Genomic DNA, 25,163 nt, shown 5'->3' with positions numbered 1-25,163 from the left:
ATTTTTTTTCTTTTGCTTTTTGAGACAGGGCTTCTTTTTGTAGCCCAGGCTATCCTAGAACTTCCTCTATAAACCAGGCTGACCTTCCAAGTGCTGGGATTGAAGGTGTGGGCACCACCACTCAGCAAGATTCTCTTCAATTAAAAAATAACCAAACTTAATTCATTAAGTGAAGAAACACATTTACATCCACAAAATCAACTGTTTACTACCTATTGTACTACTTTTTATTGAAAAGCATCTTGTACTTAGGATGGCTGTGTTCTGAGTTTTACCATACACTTTAATGTTAAAGGTTAAATTAATTTTTACATGCAAATAGTGTTTCCCTGTACGGGAACAATGATAAAAAGATGACATACCACATGAAGTAAGTGTCTTTTTTAATTGAAAAGCTAACAAATTGTTGAGTTACAGTCCCCCCTCCCAAACCACAAACTGGGTAGTAAACTAAGTCTCTAGGCAACATATTCAAAGCTGAGAAGATTAAAAAACCAAAAAGACAAAACAAGGCCTCAGATCCAATTAAGAGAGCCCAGCTGCACACGAGCTTACCAGCAGCATAGAGGTCGGAAGACATCCGCACCGTTAACTTCAAGTTGCCTTGTTCCAGTTTCCGATTCATGAACAAATGTTTTGTTAATTTTATTTCTGCATACTTCTAAGTTGTTTTATTTACAATGCCAACTTTGAAAGGCTCACTGAAGTTAACTGGACAATGAACTAGAGGCAGAAATCACTTTACAGAAAGAGAGAGCCCAAAATGCCACTTTCCACAGAGAACCCATAGTTGGGTTTTATTCAGAGTAATGGGGAGGTGGGTGGGAAGAGGAAACTTCTGCTCATAGAAGAAACTCAGCCACAGGTCTGATCTGTACTGGAACTACACATGCAGTGAGGACAAGGCTGTGTTTGTCTACTGATCTCTAATATTAACAATTATAAACAGAGCAGTGCAACTAGCATTTGGAACAACCCTTCTAGTGTTACAGTGACAGGCACAGTTCACTTCTCTTCACACCACTGGTTCTCTTTGCGTACCTAGAAGAGACAGACAAGGCAATACCTTGAGTGGTCTTTTCTGAGATGACGAAGCACTATCTACCTATACTGTCTTTATCATCAGTAGCCTGTGTCACGTGAGAGAGGAACATGGAAAACTGGGGAAATACTAGGCTAAGTAAAAACAGACTTGATGACTAACTTTAACAGTGAACAGCAGATGCAACTGAGAGCTCTAGCCCTACTTCTAAGCTGGCAAGCAAACCCAACCCATCCACTCTTGTACTATCAGGCCCTGAGCTCTAAAGCCAACAGTTTATGTCTTATAAAAATATCACAGGTTAAAAAAAAAGATAATCTGATAATGAAGAACCCCTTCAGTTCAAAATTTTTCTTATGTTTAAAAAAAGAACAGCATCACACTGTTAAGGCTGTTATCTTCAAAGGCTTAATTCCTATCCCACCCCCACCCACAGCTCACAACCACCTATAACTCCAATTTCTAGGCACCATGCTCACACTCATGAATTAAAATTAAAGTCTTCAAGATCTCTCTCACCTAAGGGCATAGATCTAGAGATAGACCACAGGAGACAGAGATGACCATAATGCCTCTGTGTCAAGACTTTTGTTGTTACTGGTTCTTTTGCTCTCTGAGATAGGTTTCTCTGTGTAGCCTTGGATGCCCTTGGAACTCAGTCTATCTCGGCTTCCCAAGTACTGGGATAAAAGGCATTTGCCATCATGACCCCTGTTATCATGGAACTTCAAAGGCATTCTCGCTAAGTGCCCCAATAACTGCAGAACTAGCCCAAGACTATGATGGTCTTTTTTTTTTTTTTGGTCTTGGTATTGCGTTCCAGTTTCTTTTTAAAAAGTAATCGAAGACAGGCTACCTACCTGGGCCTCCTCCTCTTCAGTAAAGTCATTTTTGATATTGAAGGTTTTACGAATCTCCTCAGGCGTTTTCCCCTTAATCATATTGGCCACAGTCTTGCAGGTGACATCAAGCAAACCTTTGATGTCTAAGTAGTTTGCAGCCTGTAAATGATAGCTGGCTTTTAGTCATATATACTGAATATTTGAGATTAACAATTTACATCAAATGGAGCTTAAAATGATACCTCACTTAATGAACTCTGAAATTCTCTGCCCTTTAATGCTATTTTCAATGTAACTTCGCCTTTCACTAGCTTTCTTCTGACACACTGCTTTACCTTTATCTTGAATTTTAAGTTTATTTAAATTCAATTAAAATACTAATTTAAAATTTTCCTTTGGCTTACAAATTACTAAGTAAGAAATTACTGAATATTCAAATATTCACAATTTTTCCCCAGATTTTACTTTGAGACAAGGCCTCACTATGTAGCCCTGAATATCCTAAAACATGCTATGTAGACCAGGCTGGCCTCAAACTCAACCCTGCCCCCTATTCTATATTCAAGGTATGCAACACTGCACCCAGCTTCAAACATTTTTCACGCTTCTACCACTGAGGTCAGAGAACACATTTTGTATAACTTGAATACTTTTACATCTGGGATTTGTATGGCCCAGAACTTAGTCTATCCTGGTAAGAATTTATATGGCCATAATTAAATATAACATCCTACACATAAATTGAGACAAGCTGTTCAGCAGTGTTCCTGACCTGGTTTTCTGTCCACTTGTTACAATTACTGAGAAGCAAGATTGGAATTTCTATACCTGCACGACTATGTATTGACTTTTGTGTTTCATTCTTTTTTCACTTTTTGAAGTTCTGCTTCTAGGTGTCTATGACTATTACTCTTAAAGAATCAATCCCCTTTATCATTATGAAAATAGCCCTCTTAACTTCAAAATATTACCACTCCAGCTTTCTTCTGATTTGTGTTAACATACTCTTTTACATTTTAATTGTGCCTGCAGTAATGTTTGTTTCACAAAGGCAGCAAAATAGTTTTGCTTTATCTGACCTGATATTTCTAACTCTCAAAAGTGCTTAACCATTACATTTAATGTAACTACTAATATATATTACATTGCACATGAGAGTATCCACAGCTGACGATCAATGCACATAGCCAATTCAATCCTTCAATAGACGAAGACTCTGCAATAGAACTACTTTATACATTAACATACCAGAATAAGTTCAAAAAGTGTTCCTTGGTCAACTTTCAGGAATTCTTGGTCCCAAACAGGAATATCATCTGTCCGCTTCTCTTTGTTCTCATCATCCTCAGGAGGAGGAGGGTCATCCTTGTGGTGGGTGCACCACTGAATGACCTACAACAACAAATTCTTCTGGCATTCTATTACAAGACTTTCAGTTCAATTGGGGGGGTGGGGGGGGCAGACATCACTACACTGTGATGAGAACTAGCTAAAGGTGACCCAACAAAAAGTTAAGAGTCAATTTAAAAAAACAAAAACCAAAAACTTAATTATCGTGTACGTACATACAGACTGATACACACGTTCTCACCGCCCCCCCCCCCAGCTAAGATAGCACAGTCAGTAAGAGTACTTGCTGAAGAAGCACAAGGACCCCATTTTGAATCCTCAGTATGTACATAAAAACACTGAGACAATGCACTTGCAACTCCTAGTGTTGGTAATATTGGAGAGCTTGCTTAACAGTCTCCCTCTAGATTCAGAAAATAAACAAGGAACGTTCAGGATATCTGTCTTCCTCTGTCTTCAGGTTCACAGCCAAAACACATATGCACATATACCACAAACCAAATTACTCATTCATACAAAGAAACAATGGAATGACTATAACCTAAGTTCATTAAGAAGTCTAGAAAGGTATGGTGGCACATGCCTGCAATTCTAGCATCCACAGGCAGCAGTAGGATTTCTTCCAAGTTCAAAGCCAGCCTGAGCTATCAAACAAGACCTCCATCTTAAAAAGAACAAACCAAGCTAGGAGGTGGTGCCTCACGTCTTTAATATCACCACAAGAGGCAAAGGCAGGTCAATCTCTGAATTCAAGGCCAGCCTGGTCTTCAGAGTAAGTTCCAGGACAGCCAGGGCTACACAGAGAAACCCTGTCTAGAAAACACAAATGAATAAATAAACAAATAAAAAAACAAACCAAAGAAATAAAACAAACTCCACCCCCCAAAAAATCTTACCTGGGCTGGGGCTTAGTTTACTAACAGATCATGTTAGGCATGTTTGAGACCCTAAATTCAATCCCCAGTACCAAAATAAGAAAAACAAGATAATCACTTACCTTTTTTAGAATTGCTGCATTAACATTTGGTAAAGGAACAGGATCATCATCTCCCTCATCATCCATTCCCAAATCTAAGAAAATCAGGAGAGCGAAACCATTATCTCTCAATTCTGTAACAACATACTACTGTCTTAGTTAGGACTTCTATTGCTGTGCTAAAACACCAAAAGCAAGTTGGAGAGAAAAGAATTAATTTCACCTTATACTTCCAGGTAAGAGCCTGCCAGGACAAGAACTGAACCAGGTCAGGAACTTAAAGGCAAGAACTAAAATAGAAGCCCCTGCTTACTGACTGACTGCCTGTTCAACCAGCTTTCTCAGGACTACCTGCCTACAAATGAGACCACCCACAATCATTAATCAAGAAAATGCCCACAGGCCAAGCTAATGAAGACATTTTTTCAATTGAAGTTCCTTTTTTACAAATGACTCTAGTTTGTGTCAAGCTGACATAAAACTAGCTAGTATGGATGGACAAGGGGGCATATTCTTGTTGGTAATTTAATGAAGTATGGATAACTGAGCAACAATCTGGAAAACCTGAATCTTCCCCCCCTCAAATGAGCCAAAATTTTTTAATGGTTCATTTCTTATATTTGAAGTACTCTTTGGAGATATCCTTGGCCTGAGATTCTTTGCCATATACCTTAGCCACTACACAACTATGATTAATCGCTTTATGGGGATTCCCCTCTACATCAACTTGCAAAACAGTCTCTAATACCAGTTCAAGGAGAAACCAATGTTCTTTCTTCCATAGAGACTGCACATACAGGGTGCACATAAATACACGCAGGCAAAACATTTATACATAAAAAAGTAAATATATTTTAAAAGTCAAATGAAAAGTAAAAGGTCAACCCTTAGTCTAGATGAGAACCAAAAAGGACACTGCACTTGAGCACAAAGCATTCCCTGAGATCCTTTACAACAAGTTTCAGCAGAGATCATCTCTCATCATAATTCCAACACTTGTCCTAGACTTCTTCCCAGCTTAGAGTAAGCAAAAGACAAAACAAAAAGCAAAGCCTCAAGTTTCATATATAAGTCACCCCTTTTCCCAAACAAATGATCTATATCTATAAATATAGTTAAAATATCTATACTGTAAAGTATCTCTTTAGGTGAGATACTGATATTCAAAGACAACATAAAATATTACCTTTATTTAAATATAAAGCTATTTGGAAGAAGGCTTGAGTAATATTAAGGTCCTTTGACTATTAAGAATTGCATCTTGGGGGTTGGGATTTAGCTCAGTGGTAGGCGCTTGCCTAGGAAGCGCAAGGCCCTGGAGTTAGGTCCCCAGCTCCAAAAAAAAGAACCAAAAAAAAAAAAAAAAAAAAAAAAAAAAGAATTGCATCTTGGGCTGGAGAGATGGCTCAGCAGTTAAGAACACTGACTGCTCTTCCAGAGGTCCTGGGTTCAAATCCCAGCAACCATATGGTGGCTCACAACCATCTGTAATGGGATCCGATGCCCTCTTCTGGTGTGTCTGAACACAGCTGCAATGTACTCATATAAATGAAAAAAAAATCTTAAAAAAAAAATTGCTTCTCTAATATTCAGATACGCTGCAGTTTTTATCTTTAGGACCATATATGAAGGGAAAAACACACTCCTTTGAGCTATTTAGTTTCAGGGTCTTCTGACAGATACCTGTATCTGATACCACTTCCTGACTTCAACAAATAAGCCAATCCACACGCACATTTATCAAGATTTTCACTTCTGATTATCTTCAGTTTAAAAAAGTTTAATTTTGTCTTTTAAAGTCACATGAAACTCTAATCAGGGACACTGCAGATACAAAACAAAGAAAGCAGTAAGATGCCAAACTCAAAGAACTCCAGATCTCGATAGGCTAGAATCCTATAAGCTACAGGTACTTCAGATGAAACCATTCTGCTTCAAGTCCACAAAGGATACAAAGAAAAGAAATCCTTTAACTACTGCTATCTATCAATCTACTTACTTCTGAGATCAAAGCCAGTCTGCACAAGTTTCTAGGCAACTAATGCTCTTAAAAATGGCTAATGCTGGGCTGGAGAGATGGCTCAGCGGTTAAGAACACGGACTGCTCTTCCAGAGGTTCTGAGTACAAATCCCAGCAACCACATGGTGGCTCACAACCATCTGTAATGGAATCTGATGCCCTCCTCTGGTGTGTCTGAAGATAGCTACAGTGTACTCACATATAATTAAAAAAAAAAAAAAAAAGGCAAATGCTTCTTTGAAGCAACACAGGTCAAATCAGCACATCAACCACTAAGATACTTCCATTGCCAAAACAAGTATTGAGGGAGCAAATCTGCTGTTACTTAGCTATCTTTACAGAGATACTTGAACCACTTTCTCTTTATTGTGACCATTCCATACTACTACATTCAACAGGCACTTGACTACAGACTTAATTGCTTAATTGAAGGGATCTACAATGTTCATTACCAGAATATAGGACTTAAGCACCATATGACATGTACCAATTACCAAAAAGCATGTCCAGCTTTTATTTTAAAGTCACATAGAAGACATATCCGGTGCATTACAAGTCCTCTACCTAAAGGTGAGGAGCACTTGTCTAATAACGGGTTCAGTCCCGGCACTTCAAGAGGGGAAAAAAGGCCCTACATTAGTTATGCAAGTTGCAAGCACTCCAGGCACCTAGAAATGTTACCTCTTCCCTCAAAGGCATCTTCAACACAATTCAAGTTAAGTCAATATTCCTCTCAAATTCATTTACATCTTTACCAATTACTGTATTACAATTCTATTCCATCTAGACAAATGGCTACTAAAAATATTAATTTCTCCTTTTAAAAAAACTATGCATTTCACGTGGATGATTATTTGTCTGTTATGTCCATGTACCACCTGCACACCTGGTGCCTGTAGAGGCCAGAAGAGGGTGCTGGATGGCCTAGGGAATACAGCTGCAGAGAGTAGGGAGCTGCGGTATGTATGAGATGTGTGGCTGCTGAGAATCGAACATCAGTCTTCTGGAGGGGCAGCCAGTACTCAACCTTTCTAGTCCCCCCAATTCTCCTTTTTGGAGAGGACAGTTCAGGATGGACTTAAACTTTCTATGTAGAAGCTGGCTTTGATCTTCCTGTGTGCTGTAATTACTGGCATACACCACTATAGATTAATTTTCCTTAATAATCCTAACTACTTTTTTCTCAAAATTATGGAACTTAAAATCTGTCTCACTATAGTCTTTCTAAAACATGGACTGACACCACTCAAGATACTACTACAATATCATTTGGCATAAAACTTGACAGTTTTGTTTAGTATCTGGTACTCTTCCTAGTTTGTAAAGTCTTTAAGAGCAAACATTATGTTTCACATTCTTTTCACCATCTTATAGCTAAGGTTTATCTATAACTCCCAAACCTGTTCTAGGGCCTCAACCTCCCAAGTGCTAAAATTATAGACACTGGCCACTAGACCTGTATTACTCTCTGCCTCCTTCAAGAATTTATAAGCTGCAGACCTTTCCTATGTAAAACTTTGTAACTAACAGAGAATATTCTAAGTTATTTCTCCCATCAACTTCAAACACTGGTGTGTAGATTTTCTATATCTACTATTAATATTAATTAGTAAGCTTTCAAAATTTCAGGACCCATTCCTTTTTTTAAGATCTATTTATTTAATGTATCTGTCTTCAGACAATCAGAAGAGGGCATCAGATCTCATTATAGATGGTTGTGAGCCACCATGTGGTTGCTGGGAATTGAACTCATGACCTCTGAAAGAGAAACCAGTGTTCTTAGCCACTGAGCCACCTCCCCAGCCCTCAGGACCCATTCTTATCCTTCTTTATTCGATCACACAAATGTGTTACAGAAGTTTCATCATGTTAACAAGTAGACAACAAGAAAGGCCTGTTTAAAAAATACATTTTGGGTGAAAAAGTGCTTACCATGGAAGCCTGACTAACTGATCAGAGATCTTCAGAACTCACAACAGAAGGAAAGAACCAACTCCCAAAAGTTGTCCTGAGGTATGCACATATACACACCACACAGAGAGACACATAATAAAAACTAAATGCAGAGACAATTCAGTAGTTATGAGCACTTGTTACTCTTGCAGAGGACCTGGATTTGGTTCCCAGCCCCCACATCCAGAGCTGTAGTTCCAAGGAATCACATGCCCTCTTCTTACCTCTGCATGAACATGGTACACAATACACATGCAAAGCAAAACAGCCATACACAGAAAATAATTTTTAAAAAATGAAATGCAGATAGTCTTCAGTTGTGGACTTTTTAAGTCTTCAACAGCACCCACTCCATACAGCTAATGTCTACAGCTAAACGGCAAGCATTCTGTTTGGCTGCTGTGAAGAAGACAACCCCCTTCCAAATGCTTTGATTTTAATCATTAGAAACACAAAAGTAAAACAAGTGCATGGGTTTGGATTTATGGCAGGACCGTTCCTCTGGGCCTCTCAACAGTGTCCCGTGCTAGATCAACCTGTAGCCCCGAACCATGGCCTGGCCTCCCTGTCTTAGGCTGCTGGCACTGAAGTGGGTCGCACAGTAACAAGGATAAAAAAAAAAGTAAAACAAAACTTTTAAATCCAATTTACTTGAAATAGAAATGAATTATTGTAGTCAGGCATGGTGCTATGTGCCTTTAATTCCAACACTCAGGACTCAGAGGCAAGCACCCTCGTCTACAGAGGTAGTTTCAAGATAGACTGCAGAGAAATTCTGTCTCAAAAAACTAAAAACCAACCAAACAAAAAGGAACCATTGTCTGATATGTAAAGTCACATTAGGGTCAGCAAGATGAGCCGAATTTGATCCTCAGAATCAACATAAGAAGCTGGATGTGGTAACTTGTATTTGTAATCTAAGCATTCTTTGTGGCAAAGAGGTAAGGATTTGTAGCAGAAACAAGAGAGACCCAGTCTCAAAAGGGAGTGGGAGGGGTAAGCAACAGGGATTGGAAAAATGGTTTAGTGGTCAAAAGAGTGTATGTACTGCTCTTAGAGCAGACCCAGTTCAGTTTCTGGCATCCATATTGGGCAGCTTACAACCACCTGTTAACTCCTTCACAGGCAATTGAAAACATGTGCATATATATACCTATATGCCTAAATACACACATAATTAACAAAAATTTAGAAAACAACGAAGTAGCCAGGTATAGTGAGTACACCTTTAATCCCACCACTTAGAAGGCAGAGACAGGTGAATTTTCTTGAATAGAAGGCCAACCTGGTCTACAAGGAGTTCCAGGACATCATGGGCTATAAAGAGAGACTTGTCTTAAAACAAAAAGCTAAAACACACCAAAAGCCAATAAGGTAGGACAGGAGAAATGAAAGTAGAAAACTTACTCCTGAAATATACTATATCTGGTGTGACATGGCTTGCCTGCACACACAATAATCTTTTTTTGGTTGTTTGTAAGACAGTTGTCTCAACTATATAGTCTTGGCTGGTCTAGAACTCAGAGATCCCCAATCTCTCATCTAAGTGCTGGAATTTAAGGTGTGAGCCACTTGCCTAGTAAACCTTAAAAACAAAAACGACAACAACAAAACCCCAACACTGTAATAGTTTATGGTTTTATTCACACAAAGCAGAAAGGAAATTACCTTCTCAAGCTTATAATAGACTAGCTCAAGTAAATACTTCTAAGTTACATCTTAAGTTGTATACCCTCTTTCTTCACACCAAGGTTTCATAAACTTACCTTCCAGCATGGTCTTAATGGTCACAGATTGTTTGGCAATTTCTACATCAACTTCAAATATCTCTCCATCAGAACTCTGCAACTTTATCGTAGGCATCTAAAAATAGAATTTTTTTTAATAGAAATTGAACAGAAATTTAAGTGCTATTAATTCCATTCCACAAGACATTTATTTCATCAACTAGTCAGAAAGCAGTAACTTACAATTACCGTACACATCTAAATTCTTCACAAACAAGCCTGTAATTGTTGAAATATATGTTTTTTTTAAAGATTTATTCATTTATTATATTAGGTGCACTGTAGTTGTCTTCAAATACACCAGAAGAGGGCATCGGATCTCTTTACAGATGGTTGTGAGCCACCATGTGGTTGCTGGGAATTGAACTCAGGACCTCTGGAAGAGCAGTCGGTGCTCTTAACTGCTGAGCCATCTCTCCAGCCCCCTATATATGGTTTTGTTTTTTTTTTCCTTTTTCTTTTTTTCGGAGCTGGGGACCGAACCCAGGGCCTTGCGCTTCCTAGGCAAGCGCTCTACCACTGAGCTAAATCCCCAACCCCCTATATATGGTTTTTTGAGACAGGGTTTCTTTGTGTTAACAGTCTGTCCTGGAACTCTGTAGACCAGGCTGGCCTCAAACTCAGAGATTTGTCTGCATCTGCCTCACAAGTGCTGGGATTAGAGGTGTGCACCACCAACTACTGGCTCTGCTTTTATTTTTTTTTTCTTTTTTTCGGAGCTGGGGACCGAACCCAGGGCCTTGCGCTTGCTAGGCAAGCGCTCTACCACTGAGCTAAATCCCCAACCCCGGCTCTGCTTTTATTTAAAGAGAGAGAAAGAAAGGGGGGAGAGGGAGAAATTCGAGGGAAAGGGAGAGAGGGTCAAGGAAAAGAGAAGAGTGAGAGGGAGAGAGGGAGGGAGGATTATTTCCCAGCCTTTAAGGTCTACTTAAAGGCAGTACTGAATTTACAACTGGTTTTAAGAGCTGTGTTTTTGACATTTACTTTTAGAATGTGTGGGTGTGCATATACCTCAGCACACATGTGGAGGTCAGAGAACGAGCTGCAGGAGGATGGATCTCTCTTTCCCCTGTGTGGGTTCTAGGGATCAAGCTTAGGTCATCAGGTTTGGTAGCCAACCATTTGCTAGCCCTTTAAAAATGTTAAGATACATTGTTGGGGTGACTTCTGTACAAGGTGTGAAGGTTGTCTTTTATGCTATTCAGATGTTAATTCTGTACTGACTGAGAGCTGAATAAGGCTGGGATTTGGGTATTGTTAATCTTATGGTTCCTCACCTTTCTTGCTGGATGTTAAGAGCTGATCCACCAATAGCTAGGCAGAAAAGAGAGGGCGGGACTTCTGGGCTCAGAGAGGGTCTCTAGGAGAAGAAATCCATGGGGACAGGGAGGCAGTTGGAGTGAGAGAGGGGTTAGTGGGGGTTATTTAAGTTGGATGAGCAAGCGAGGAGGTAGCCTAAGCTATAATAAAATTATTAAGTCTCTGTGTCATTGTTCATCTGCTGGCAGGTCCAAGAAATCCAGATATTATACATGCTTTCCATATTCCTTTATGCTCTCATGGAGTAATAACTACTCAATCTGAAAAATTAATTGCCACAATTAATTATTAACAAACCGAGCAAAGTCAGTCTAAAATAAATAAAGCTATCAAATAAAAGTAAGTATCCTACAATGAAATCTATCAGTAAAAAGCAAGTAAACTACTCCAAAGAGTAGACTAGGATATGCTCACTTCTTGTTTTTTTTGTTTTTTGTTTTTTTTTCCGGAGCTGGGGACCGAACCCAGGGCCTTGCGCTCGCTAGGCAAGCGCTCTACCACTGAGCTAAATCCCCAACCCCATGGATATGCTCACTTCTAAACAAGTGCAAGACCACATACAAGAAAATAAAGGCCATACAGGCAGCTGTCAGTAAGATCCCTAAAACCCGTAAGGAGCTTAAATTTAGAGTCCTTTTTTCTGTTTTGGTTTTTCAAGGTTTCCTTGTGTATCTCTGACTGTCCTAGAATTCACTCTGTAGACCAGGCTGACCTCAACTCACAGAGAGATCTGCCTGCCTCTGCCTCCCAGTGCTGGGGTTAGGGTAAAGGCGTGAACCCAGCTCCTTTTAAATTTTTTATTACCTATTGTTCAGATGTCCAAGTTTGAGATCGTCTGGCTAAGTACCTACCAAATTAAAAAAAAAAGACCTGCTTCAGCCAGGCAGTGGCGAAGCATGCCTTTTAATCTGGGCACTTGGGAGACAGAGGCGGATCTAGAGTTCAAGACCAGCCTGGTCTACAGAGAAAGTCCCAGGGGAGCCAAAGCTGCACAGAGAAACTCAAAACAAACAAACAAAACTGCTTCAAAAATGCATTTAGGGCTAGAGAGATGGCTGAGTGGTTAAAAGAGCACTGACTGCTCTTCCAGAGGTCCTGAGTTCAAATCCCAGCCACCACATGGTGGCTCACAACCATCTGTAATGAGATCTGATGCTCTCTTTCTGGTGTGTCTGAAGACAGCTACAGTGTACTTACATGTAATAAATAGGGCAGCCAGGACTACACCGAAAGACCTTGTCTCAAAAAAGCAAACAAAACAACAAAATACATTTAAGTCATAGTGGCAGGTGCCTATAAACCCAGTACTTGAGATGTAGGAATTCAGACATTGGGCACACAGCCAAGTTCAAGTCCAGTCTGGGTTACATAAGAATCTGTCTCAAACAAATATAAATTTAAAATAGCATGGTAGTACTGTATGCCTTTAATTCCAGCACGTGGGAGTCAAGGCACAGGTGCATCTTTGTGAGTTCAAGGCCAGTGTATACAGTGAGTTCCAGAACTGTCAGGGATATACAGAGGAACCAGTCCTGTAACGCCCAGTTTTTGGAAAGATGAGGATCATAATTTCAAGGACTGACTAGGTTACATAATGAGGTCAAGCCAGCCTTGGTGGAACTCATTAAGAGCCTGCTTAAAATGAAATATAAAAGAGGCTGGGGATATAGCTCCTGTGTATAATGCCTAACATGTATAAAGCTCTAGTTCAATCTGCAATACTGCCCTCTCCCTCTGCCCAAAAGGTGAGACAGAGTATAAGTATTTCCACAATCCCAACATTTTGGCAAACAGAAGCATTAGGAGTTCATGGCCATCTTCTTGATACATATGAAATAAATTTAAGGCTAGCCTGGTTTTCTTGCCCCTGTCTCAAAAACTGATCTCAACAACCCCCCCAATCCAAAAATGCATCAACTGAGATAAAATATAAGTCATTAGGAAAAATATAATTTCATATATTAAAAAAATTAAGGGGTTGGGGATTTAGCTCAGTGGTAGGCGCTTGCCTAGGAAGCACAAGGCCCTGGGTTCGGTCCCCCAGCTCCGAAAAAAAAAGAACCAAAAAAAAAAAAAAAAAAAAAAAAAAATTAAGCAACTAGCTCCTAACATGACTTGAGTTTTAGGAAAAACCAAAACCAAACAAAAGCAAACCAGTATTAATACTAAAAGCTCTAAGCCAGCAATTTATCATCTTCAGATTTCCCCCTCATTACTGAAAGAGTAATTCAAGACCTCTTTAAAATTTCATAAGCAACTTTTTTTAGTAGTTTGTTTTTGAGACAGGGTTCCTCTGTGTTGCCCTAGCTGTCCTGCAACTTGCTCTGTAGCAAGGACTGGTCTTGAACTCAGCCATCAACCTGCCTCTGCCTCCAGTGCTGGGATTAAAGGTGGGCACCAAAATCCCCAACTCACACAACTCTGCAGGTCTTATGCTTCTGAGGAATACCTGGGTTGCATTACTCACGTGAATTTTCACAAAAGTATAGGGTTTAGCATTTAAAATAACTATTGTACCTATTTAAGGGTCAAACACTTAAGACTCGGCGTATCTCCTAAAATATTCATTCAGCTTTCTGAGACACTTGTCCCCATTCCTCAAGTAAACAAGCTTCAATAATGGGGGGGGGGGATGATAAAGCTTGTTTCACAATCATCCATGGTTGAAAAGACTCAAGAGTTCACTTTTCAACTCACAAATATGCTGCAGAACAGAGAAGCCCAGAGCAGCAGACCCTCCCTATGATAAGGCAACAATAAAAGTTAAAGAGGCCAGCTTTTAATAGCAAAACTATGTTCTCTTTATGGTCCCCAGCACTGTAATGATCACTCAAGAACAAATCTATGTGGCTAATAAAATTATTTTAAAAGACAATTCCATATTTCCTTGAAATAATTCACAATAAAGACATGCTTAGTCATAGTCAAATTTAGGTATCAGGTTACTTGCAAGAGAGCCAGGGAGGCAATCGGTTAATCTGTAATTCAATGCACTCTGTAATCCTAGACTTCACTTTTGTTGTGGTGGAATTAAGTGCAAAATTTTTAAGTAATAATGTATGAGATTTCGATTTGATATGCTTTCAAAAAACCCTTCTTCAGTTCTCTAAGCTCCTGGACTTGGAAACTAAACCACCATCCAAGTCTAGCATGAGAATTCTAGTACACTTAAAACAGACTTTAAAAACAAACCTGTTTTAAGTGACTCGAAATTCTGCCACTTGTTACTGGACTGCAGGGCAGAAGGGAGTGCATTGTTCTTTGCCACAACACAGTCTACTGTAACATTCTGATGAAAAACTGAGTCTCCAAACCTGAGGACTCCATGAAAAAGTGAGCCAAGAGGCAGGTTTTAACACTATCCCTTAACCCAAACACCTTAGGTTTTAGCGTCAAGGGCTCCTAAAAGTCACACACCTCAGACGACAGGGTCTATTACAATAAGTTCAGAGACTGCAGGACGTGACAAAAAAAAAAAAAAAAAAAAGCGAAGAAATATCGGGAACCTGTTACCTGCATATTCGGTGGTTAAATAGGTAAGACCAGTAAGGAGCTAATGTCGCCAGATACAGAAAAAGGGAGGGAGCTAAGTATCGAGTGGCAACGACCGCCACCACCCGGAAGGCCCGGGACCCCTACTCAAAGCCTTGCCGCCAACCCGCCCTGGAGCGCGGAGCAACAAGCCGGTCGCTAAGGCAGGCCCGGGACGAAGCCTAGGCCTTGCAGCCGCGTTCGGGGCCGACTGACGTCGCCCGCAAAAGAGCAGGCCTGCCACAGAGCTGGATACAGCAGCGAGCGAGCGCCGAAAGGATGGGCGGCCCTAGAAGGCCTGACTCGGCCGACTCGCGCCTCCCGCGGTCCGGGGTCGGCAACGGGCCGCACAGCGCCTCAGGACACGCCAGGCCGACTCGCCGCCTCGTGCACGCCACAGCCAACGCGGGGCTCCCACCCAGCCCCTCCCTCCAGGACCTGGTCCGGCTCGCGGGCTGCTACTCACCGTGCTCGGTCTCAAGACCGCAGGCCTGAGGCTGCCGAACAGAGTTCACAACCGAATAGAAGTCTCGAGAACAAGGCCACTACAGCAGCGCCGCGCGGCGTCAGCTTTTATAGGAGCGGGAAGAGGGCGCCGAGGACCCCGAGTTCGTGACGTCACACAGCCGGCCGGGCTGGCCGTTGAGATTGCCTGACGGCATGCGAAAGACGGGTGGCAGGTTCTGGGCGCCGCAGAGGTCTCCTGGAGAGGTGCTGAGCGGCGATGGGTGGAAGGGTGGCTGAGCAGGAGGGGGACTTCCACTTTACTCCGCCGTCCTGAACAACGCCGTGCTCTCCTTCCGTGCGGACGCCGGCACCGGCTGGGGAACCATCGCGACCCGAAGGGTCTTTCAGGCAGAGGCTGTCTTAAACTGCTTGAAAGACCCCAGTCCTGAAAAGCCTGGAAACAACAAACCGCAAAACCGGTTGTGGGTGGGTGTGCTTTAAAGGAGTCACCTCAGCCTGACCACTGTTACTCTCCTAATAACCCAAGGAAATAAGGGTTTTGGGTTGGTTTGTTTGGTTTTTTTTTCCGACCTGGAATTAAGGACTTGAACCTTACTCCACTGATAACTGAGCTTTAAAAAATTACGGATGTTGAGTCAAGGTGTCTCTAAATACTCCTGACTTGGTGCACCTGCTTAGTTTTTATTTTCTTTGCATTTTAAGACGGGGTCTCGTTTGGCACAGAGTGGCTGCAAATTCATTGCCTAGACCAGGTTGGTCTAAAACTCGTGAGATTACCGGCTTTTATTTTCACCACATATACTCGCCTTATACTCTTTTTGTTTTGTTTTGTTTTGTTTTGAAACAGGGTCTTACTAGATAAACCAGGTTTGGAACTCGCTTTTTAGACCAGGCTGGCTTTAAATTCAGATCTGTGTTTCCCAATAGCCCAGCGCTGGGAGGCAGGCACCACCTTGTTGGATAATCTTAACCTTTATTTCCTACCTTTGAACTTTGAAGAGGCTTTCAGACCCCAAATAGCCATTGTTGGAGTGAAGCGCCAAGCCTGGAGAGAGAAAACAGGGATGTGGAATGGAGGTTACATTCTTTGGGTAATCATGCTCTCTGCCTGTGTGTGAGGCCTGTGAGGCCCGCGCTGGGAATCCATCCAGTAGTGAACTAGGACAGTCAGCCCAACCTGAACAGACTATGCTGTATGGGCAGCTCACAGAAGGCTGTGATAAGGTCGCTAGAATGAAACAACTTTGAAGTAAAGGGAGAGGTCTGAAAGGACCCATCTGGCCTCAGCCCAGCCAGGAACTGGGCACTTGTCTGCCCTGCCCCGCTGTGTCTAGGGAGCATCACTATCCCCACCAAGGCGCCAGGCTCACCTAGCCAATGAGCACATGATGGTATTCCTGGCACCACAAAGACAAAAGACGTTTCCACACAGGGCCTCCTAAAGAAACCAGAGCCTACAGTTTCTCCAGGACAAGTCTGGGCAGAGAGGCCAAGCAATGGCTTGAATGACCAGGTCTTTGTCTGCTGGCTGTGGTATCCAATGTCTGCCAGGTGCCACAGCCGATGACAGAAGATGAAAGGCCCACAGTTCTCAGGCTCTTTATCTGCAGCACTGCCTGCCCTTCACAGCTCCTACTTCGGGCCTCCCAGGAAAGGCCCACTTGGAGAGCCTTTTCCTCCCACATGGCATAAACTTGGTGGGCTCCTTAAACAGTCCTGGGTCATACAGCTAGCCTAAGAAGCCAGCACACTGCCTGTCACAAGATAGGTGTATGTTTCTCCAGAGGGATGAAAGCCTCGGTAAAGGAATTAACCAATGCTTGGAGGAGAAAATGGAGGTTTTGGTGCTGGGACAAAGCTTAGCATGCCCAGGACCCTGGGTTCAATCCTTGCGGTGCCCAGACTATTTAAGGTACAAATTAGTTCACAAAAGATGCACAAGAAATTGTTTGCCTCGAAGAAATGGAGCTAGCAGGTGGGGCAAACGTTGGGTGATTTGTATATTTTCCTGCCATTTGCCTATAGGTTCATAGGCATGTTTTACATAGTAATTTTTTTCCCTGAAGTGAGTTGGGCACAGCACTACAACTTTTTTTTTGCAAGTCTGTTCTCTGGTTCTGGGGATGTGGTTCAATTGGTGGTGTGCCTGCCTCGCATGTGTGAGGCCATGGGTTTGGTTCCCAACACCCCCATAAACTGTACATGATGCCACAGGTCTGTAACCCCAGGAGACAAAAATGGGAGACTCAGAAGTTCATGACCATCCTCTGCAGTTAGTGAGTTCAAGGATAGTCTGGTCTACATAATTTTGGATCAGCCGAGGCTATAGAGTAAGAACCTAAATCAAAAAAGAATGTTTAAGTGAATAATGCACTTATAATTGGCCCCACTCAAGGAGAGGCAGCTGGGTCCTTATCTAACGTGGGGCAGGCTTTTCTGCCTTTTAAACCATCCAAGGTGATTCTTAAGCTTAGGGTAAGTGGAGAAACCTTTGTAGTAGGGCCTCAGTGATAACGAGCTGCCAGGAAGGAGCCAGCAGCATTTATCAGGAAAGACTTTTTGAATCAACTCTACTTTCCCTGGAAACCTCCGCCTAAGGAGCCAGGATGGCTGCAGGATTGTAGACTATAAGCTGGGAGCAATGCATCTCCATCCAGTTTATAATAATTGTCAGTCTAGATCTGAAAGAACTGACTCGTCAGAGTGCCCGTGTGCATGTGCGCGCGTGTGCATGTGCGCGTGTGTTCCAAAGCTGCGCCATCCTTCATTCTCTCTGCATACATGAAGTCTAAACCCCTTTGTTTAGGCAGGCCTGATGATGCACACATGGAACCCTAGCCCTCAGGAAGAGAGGCAAGAGAAGCACAAATTTGAGGCTAAGTCTGGATTACATAATGAGTTTTAGAGCAACCTGAGTAGTCTCAGCTACTACTCCTTGAAAATAACAAACCGGAGCTAACAAGACGGACGGCTCAGAGCACTGGCTGCTTCTCCTTGAGGACTCGGTCAGTCTCCAGTACCCACATGGCAGCTCTCAACTGTTTGTACCTCCAGTCCTAGGTGATCTGACACCCTCACACCAATGCACATAAAACAAAAATAAGTTACTTCAAAACAAAACAAAACCAAGGGATGGCTCAGCGGTTAAGAGCACTGACTACTCTTCCAGAGGTCCAAAGTTCAATTCCCAGCAACCACATGGTGGCTCACAACCATCCTTAATGGGATCCGATGCCCTCTTCTGGTGTGTCTGAAGACGGCTACAGTGTACTCATATATAATAAATACATCTTTAAAAATAAAATATACCCAATCTGAAAAGCAGAGCTGTGGCCCCAACATACATACCATGACCCGGAACTGAGCCCTGCCTCTCTCCCCATATCCTCCTGTGCTCCAGAGTTCTGATGTATACCCGTTTCCCAGGATACAGCCTCTAGGCAAAGTGAAAGCCTGGGAGTCAGGCAGGGCCCTTGGGAAAAGGCAGTTGTTTTGATAAGTTATTTCTGGAGATGATTGGCCTTAGTGAGTGTCCACTGCTGTCAAATGTCCCCAGAAAGTTTCCTCTGAAGACGAGCCGCCTCAGCGGGTTTAAAACAGGAATGGGGGGGGGGGACGCAGAGATGCCAGCATTTAAGAGCACTTGCTGCTGTAGCATGGACCGGAGTCCAGGTCTCTGCACCCATGTTAGGTATCTCATGGGGATCTGGTGAGCTCTCCCGGCCTCTGCAGGTGGCACTGTAGTGACGTGGTGTGCTTGCTTAGATGTAGGCAAACATTCTGTACTAACGACACAAGCTAGAGTCATCGGAGAAGAGAGACCCCTCGGGTGAGAAAATGCCTCCATGAGATCTGACTGTAAGGCATTTTTTTAAATTAGAGATTGATGGGGGAGGACCCTGCCCATTACAGGCAATGCTGTTCCCAGACTAGTGGTCCTGAGTCTATAAGACAGCAAGCCTGTAAGCAGCACCCCTCCATGGCCCCTTCATCAGCTCCTCTCTCTAGATCCCTGCCATCCCTGCTTTTGATGATGACCTGTTATATAGACCCTTGAGCAAAATAAACCCTTTCCTCCCCCAGTTGCTTTCGGTCATGGTTTTTCATCGTAGCAATAGTAACAATCATAAATAACACAAAAACAAATCACATTTAAAACAAAACAACAAGCACACCAGGACGTTGGGATTGGGAATGTAGCTCAACTGGTAGAGTTGCTTGTCAAGAAGCACAAAGCCCTGAGCTCCACCGCCCCCACCCCCCACCAAGTATACAGACGAGACATGTGTGCACATTTTTTATCTTAGTACTTGAGAGGTAAAGACAGAAGGACCAGAAGTTCAAGGTCACCTTCAGCCACATAGCAAGTTGGAGGCCACCCTGAGATACGTGACGGGACTCTGTCTCAGCCAAACAATAAATCAGCCAAGTGACCCAGAGCAGCTCAGGATTCAGTTCCCGTTCCCTTAGGCATCCACCCATTGGGAAGACTCTTGGTGTGCACGGGAGGCCAGAGGATCCCATCTAAATTAAGTAGCTTTCCTCAGCGATAAAGCATCCCTTCTTTAAGGGAAGCTCCTTGTGGGGGGCAAGGGAAGGTATAGAATTCTGTAAATGACTCAATAGCTTCAGAAAGTACCTGAGACTGGCCGGGTTCACTAGGCTCTGCCCTTCCATGAGTGTACAGAGGCAGCGAAGAACACACAGACTTTATCAGAGAAGTGTCAGCAACTAGAAGAGGCAAAGACCAGGGAAGTGACTCTTAAGCCTGTTGAGCTAGCTGCCTGCACAGTGTGCAGTGTGCTCCTGGTTTCTGGCTTTCACGAGCAGTCACCCATGCTGGGGTGGGCTTTTCGGGACACAGCTGTGTTTGAGATATTTCTGCTCCTATAAGTAACCCCTCAACTACACTCAATCCTGGTAAAACTCACTGGCCCACTAGGTTGAACTTGGTGGTTGCTTGCTCCTGTCTGCCTTCTGTTCCCTGTGCCGGGTGGTTAGACAGTGTTAGCATCGCCCCAGGAACACTGTCATACAACAGCAGTAATTCAGTGTGCTTGTTCTGAGATCTCCTGACTGCAGACTGCTACTGTGTTGCCTCTCTCTCTGGGGCGGCCACTCTACAGCTCACCACCTGCCTCTGTTATATAATCCTGAGTGAACTACTTTTTCTCTGAGACCTGCTCTCCTGTGTTGGAAGAATTCAAGAATTGAAAAGGAGGAGGCCAGACAGTGGCCCTTTGCCAAAACGCTGGGATTGGAGGAATTAAGGCCCAAAAGAGAGCAGTTAAAGTGTGACTCTGAGAAGAGGCTCTCCCATACTCACTCCCCATGCTCCAACCCAAAAACAGGGGCAGATCAGAACCTCCAGATTAATTTGGGGAGTCTGAAAGTGGGGAAAACTATCCCTGGGTCCTGCCACCAAGTTTCTTGCTAAGAATGCTAACACATCTACAATCCCAGGAGTTAGGAGACTGAGGCAAAAGGATTGCAAGTTTGAGGACGGCCTGACTATATAGGAAAACCATATCTTAAACTAAAAAGCTCGTTGGTAGAATCTTTACCTAGTGTATTAGGTACCTCTGTTGCTGTGCTAAAATACCCTGTGTTGTAGTCTGACCCCCTCCCCCAGCATAGCTGCAGCCATTTTGTCCCATGCCAGCCAGCTATTTCATATTGCTGCTGTAACATGCCTGCCAGTCATTGACACACAAAAATAACGACTCAGAGCAGGGTCATGCTGACCTCATCCCTGCTATGTTCTGTATGAGGTTTAATTTTAAGAAATTCCACAAAGCTTTATACATACAACCCATCAAGTTAAAGGTCAATATGAATCTTTAAATATACCTCTAAAAAAGTTTTAATATGAACCTCTAAAATATCCCGAGTCAGAGCTGACCACCAGGAAACACTTCCTGAGTCTGTGTATGAGCTCATTGTCGCTCCTTTTTTTTTTCTTTTCTTTTTTTCTTTTATCTTTTTTTTTTTCTGGAGCTGAGGATGGAATCCAGGGCTTTGTGCTTGCTAGGCAAGTGCTCTACCACAGAGCTAAATCCTTAACGCCTTTTGTTCTTTCTTTCTTTTAAAGACTTATTTATTTATTATACATAAGTACACTGTCGCTGTCTTCAGACACACCAGAAGAGGGCATCAGATCTCTTTACAGATGGTTGTGAGCCCCCGTGTGGTTGCTGGGAATTGAACTCAGGACCTCTGGAAGAGCAGTCAGTGCTCTCAACCTCTGAGCCATCTCTTCAACCCAGTTTTGTCATTTATAAGCCTGTCTGAGAGATGTTTGTTGTCATATGCTCGAATAATTCTGAACCTCATCGCTGATTTGATCAGTACTAGGATATGTGTTCAATGAACCATCCCTGTCTGACTGACATTGATGTTCATATAGTTGTGGGGTGACTTTCAGACCCCAACACTCTGAAAAAAGCAACTTAAGGGAGAAAGGATTTATCTTGGCTCACAGTAGGTGCAGTGGTAGGAGACTGAGGCAGCTGGTCACATTGTATCCCTAGTCGGGAGGAGCAGAGAACAATGAACATTTAAGTTCGGTTAGCTTACGGCAGGTTGTTTTTTTTTTAATTTATGAGCCATGCCATGATAGTGCATGTCTTTAATACCAGCACTCAGGAGGCAGAAGACAGGTGGATCTGTAAGAGTTTGAAGCCGGGATTGGGGATTTAGCTCAGTGGTGGAGCGCTTGCCTAGCAAGCGCAAGGCCCTGGGTTTCGGTCCCCAGCTCTGAAAAAAAGAAAAAAAAAAAAAAAAAAAGAGTTTGAAGCCAATCTGGTCTACAGAATGAGTTCCAGGACAGTCCTAGACAGCCTGGACTACACAGTGAACCTATCTAGAAAAAAAACAAACATTTATTTTTAAAAAGTGTGTGTGTGTGTGTGTGTGTGTGTGTGTGTGTGTGAGAGAGAGAGAGAGAGAGAGAGAGAGAGAGAGAGAGAGAGAGAGAGACCTCAGAAGCCAGAAGAGGTGTCAGATCCCTTCAAACTGGAGATACAGACAGTTGTAAGTTACCAGATGTAGGTGCTGGGACCCAAATTCAAGTCCTTTGCAAGAGCAGAAAGCACTCTTAACCACTGAGCCATCTTTCCATCCCCAGCTTTCTCCTCTTTCCATGGTCTAAGCCTCAAGCCCAGAATAAATGGTATGGCCCTCCATTAGAGTGGTCTCATCTCATTAACCTAATCTGAATAATCCCTCACAGGTGTCTAGAGGAGTGACTCTCAGCCTTCCTAAAGCTGTAAACTTTAATACAGTTCTCTCACATTGGGTTGACCCCCAGCCATAAAATTATTTTTGTTGCTACTTCATAACTGTAATTTTGCTACTGTTATGAATCACAATGTAAACATCTGTTTCCCCATGGTCTTAGGTGACCCCTGTGAAAGGGTCATACTAAACCCACAGGGGTTTACCTCCTAGGTGATTCTAGATCTTGTCAAGTCGACATTAACCATCACACTCTGGTTTCAACTGTTGGGGGAGCAGTAGTAAATGGAGAGCTGCCATTTTGATAGACGCAAGTCCGAGGAGTTTCAAGTTCACATGGCTACAGGTGTGCTGTTTGCTGGCTCCGTGGAGGGGGAAGGGGAGTCAGGACTTTCACCGAGCTCCGGTACAGCGGGAATGCGGAAGTGTTACAGCTCTTAGAGGAGAAGCGAGGAGGTTTGGACAGCCTGTGCTGGGCAGGTAACCAAGGTCCCAGGTCTCTCATCAGCTACCGCAGTAGCGACAGCAACAGCTATAGGCGTGGCAGCGGTTTGAGCCTGTTCCCCAGGCAGGTCCAAGGTCCATCAGTGAACGCTTCTGGAGAGAGAACACTTCCCCAAGTGTTACAGCTCAGTAAAGACAGCACTCTCAGGTGACCTCAATCCTCAGTGAAGTAACTTGTGAGCTTTATTCCACATGGACAGGGACGGATGAACCTTAAGTGGTGGGGTGGGATTTAGGGGGTAGATGTTTCCTATTGGCTGAGCTTTGAGACTCTGGTGATGCTCTATTTGCATAGGGAAGTACTCCAGGTGCTACAGTACAAGACTGTCCACCCATGGTCTTCTCAGTGGGGTGTTGTGGTTACACGTGTTCCAGAGCAGGTAAGAAGAAGATTAACTCCTACCGCTCTCAGATCTCAGATTCCTGGGTCTGAGCTCACACAGAAATCCTGCAGACCTGCCACCACTCACCTGCTTTAAATGTCTCATGAGATAGGGGAAAGGTGCCTTCCAGCCTGTCACTCTCCTCATATGTAAGTCAGACCTTGATGACAGTAATGAGAAATGTCATCGTTTTTTGGCAAATTTATTTATGTCTCTGGAATGGCTAAACTTAAAAGACTGACAGTATCAAGTGTTGACAAGGCCATGGAAGAACCGACACACTCAAACGCGTTGGTGGACTCCACTAATTGGAAATACCTACCAAAGATAAACATCCAGTAACTTGGGGTCTCAGCAACTCCAGTACTGAATTTATATCCAATAGAAATAAGTGCATGGGCTGGAGAGATGGCTCAGCGGTTAAGAGCACTGTCTACTCTTCCAGAGGTCCTGAGTTCAACTCCCAGCAACCACATGGTGGCTCACAAACATCTGTGATGGGATCCGATGCCCTCTTCTGGTGTGTCTGAAGAGAGTGACAGTTATATTATATACATAACATAAATAAATAAATCATTAAAAAATATGGCTTCCATAGGTTATGTTTCAATATTCATAAGAACTGTCTTAGGGGCCAAGCACATAGGATGAGGACACTTTTGAACGAATACTTTCTGTCAAGAACTAATTCACTCCACAAGAACAGTGTTAGCCCTGTTCAAAGGGAGTGCCTCATGACCCACTTACCTCCAAGTAGGTACTTTAAGAGTTAAGAGTCACTTAGTTTCCGCTGCCTCATCACCACTTGAGACTGAGCTTTCAGGATGGGGATCCTCAGAGTGGTCACGCTCAGACCACGCCCGAGCCATGACAGCAGCTTTATTCATGAATCAAAAGTTAGAAATAGGACCGGAGAGATGGCTCAGAGGTTGAAAGCAGTGACTGCTCTTCTAGAAGTCCTGAGTTCAATTTCCCAAGCAACCACATGGTGGCTCACAACCGTCTGCAACGGGATATGGCGCCCTCTTCTGTTAGTCGGGCGTATATGCAGGCAGAACACCGCATACATTAAAAAAAAAAGTTAGAAATAACGACACCGTCTGCTGTACAAATAACCTGCAGGACATTCATGCCATAAACTTTTTTTTAAAGATTTATTTATTTATTATATATAAGTACGCTGTAGCTGTCTTCAGACACACCAGAAGAGGTCATCAGACCTCATCATAGATGGTTGTGAGCCACCATGTGGTTGCTGGGATTTGAACTCAGGACCTCAGGAAGAGCAGTCAGTGCTCTTAGACGCTGAGCCATCTCTCCAGTCTGCTATAAACTTTTAAACTGAAAGAGAAAACCAACAGAGCATAGATGTACGTCAATGTTGAATGAAAGTCACTAGGTGCAAAATGACTTACTGTGTGAATCCTTTTCAACAAAGACCACAAAGGGAGGCGAAGAAAACCAGCAATGGCTGCTGAGCAGCTGATGGGTGTTGGGGGATCTCTGGGGCCTCAGGCTCTTTCTGTCTTGATCCAGGAGGTGGTTTCATGAATCAATTCAGCAAAAAGAAAAGTTATGTATGTAGCCAGGCATGGTGGCAGCACAAACCCATTTTTTTTTTCATTCTTTAAGAAAATGTACTTGTTTCTCTACAGCAGAAATAGGGAAGTGGAATACGTCTGTGCAAAGCACATGTCTGCAAAGTGGGTCTCAGATCACATCCTTTCTAAAGCAGGCTTCTTGTTGCAACC

The 25,163-nt window shown here is 43.0% G+C and overlaps 1 protein-coding gene and 1 non-coding gene across 2 annotated transcripts; one reads left to right on the top strand and one right to left on the bottom strand.

Annotated features, from left to right (window-relative positions):
* Window positions 1–204: 204 nt before the first annotated feature.
* Window positions 205–15,537, bottom strand: Skp1 (S-phase kinase associated protein 1). Its single transcript, XM_032912215.1, has 6 exons — window positions 15,288–15,537; window positions 9,950–10,046; window positions 4,232–4,305; window positions 3,133–3,276; window positions 1,903–2,043; window positions 205–1,041 (listed from the first exon to the last, which is right to left on the bottom strand). The coding sequence occupies exons 2-6, from the start codon at window positions 10,044–10,046 to the stop codon at window positions 1,006–1,008; spliced, it is 492 nt and encodes a 163-aa protein (XP_032768106.1). The 5' UTR covers window positions 15,288–15,537; the 3' UTR covers window positions 205–1,005.
* On the top strand, window positions 8,652–8,787 carry LOC116910682. Its single transcript, XR_004389213.1, has one exon. It is a non-coding gene; the product is annotated as a small nucleolar RNA SNORA42/SNORA80 family (small nucleolar RNA).
* Window positions 15,538–25,163: the final 9,626 nt, after the last annotated feature.

The sequence above is a fragment of the Rattus rattus genome, chromosome 9 (assembly GCF_011064425.1).
Source record: "Rattus rattus isolate New Zealand chromosome 9, Rrattus_CSIRO_v1, whole genome shotgun sequence".
Lineage (NCBI taxonomy): Eukaryota > Metazoa > Chordata > Mammalia > Rodentia > Muridae > Rattus > Rattus rattus.
The sequence above is the reverse complement of the archived record's forward strand: the minus strand, read 5'-3'. Positions and strand labels throughout refer to the sequence as shown.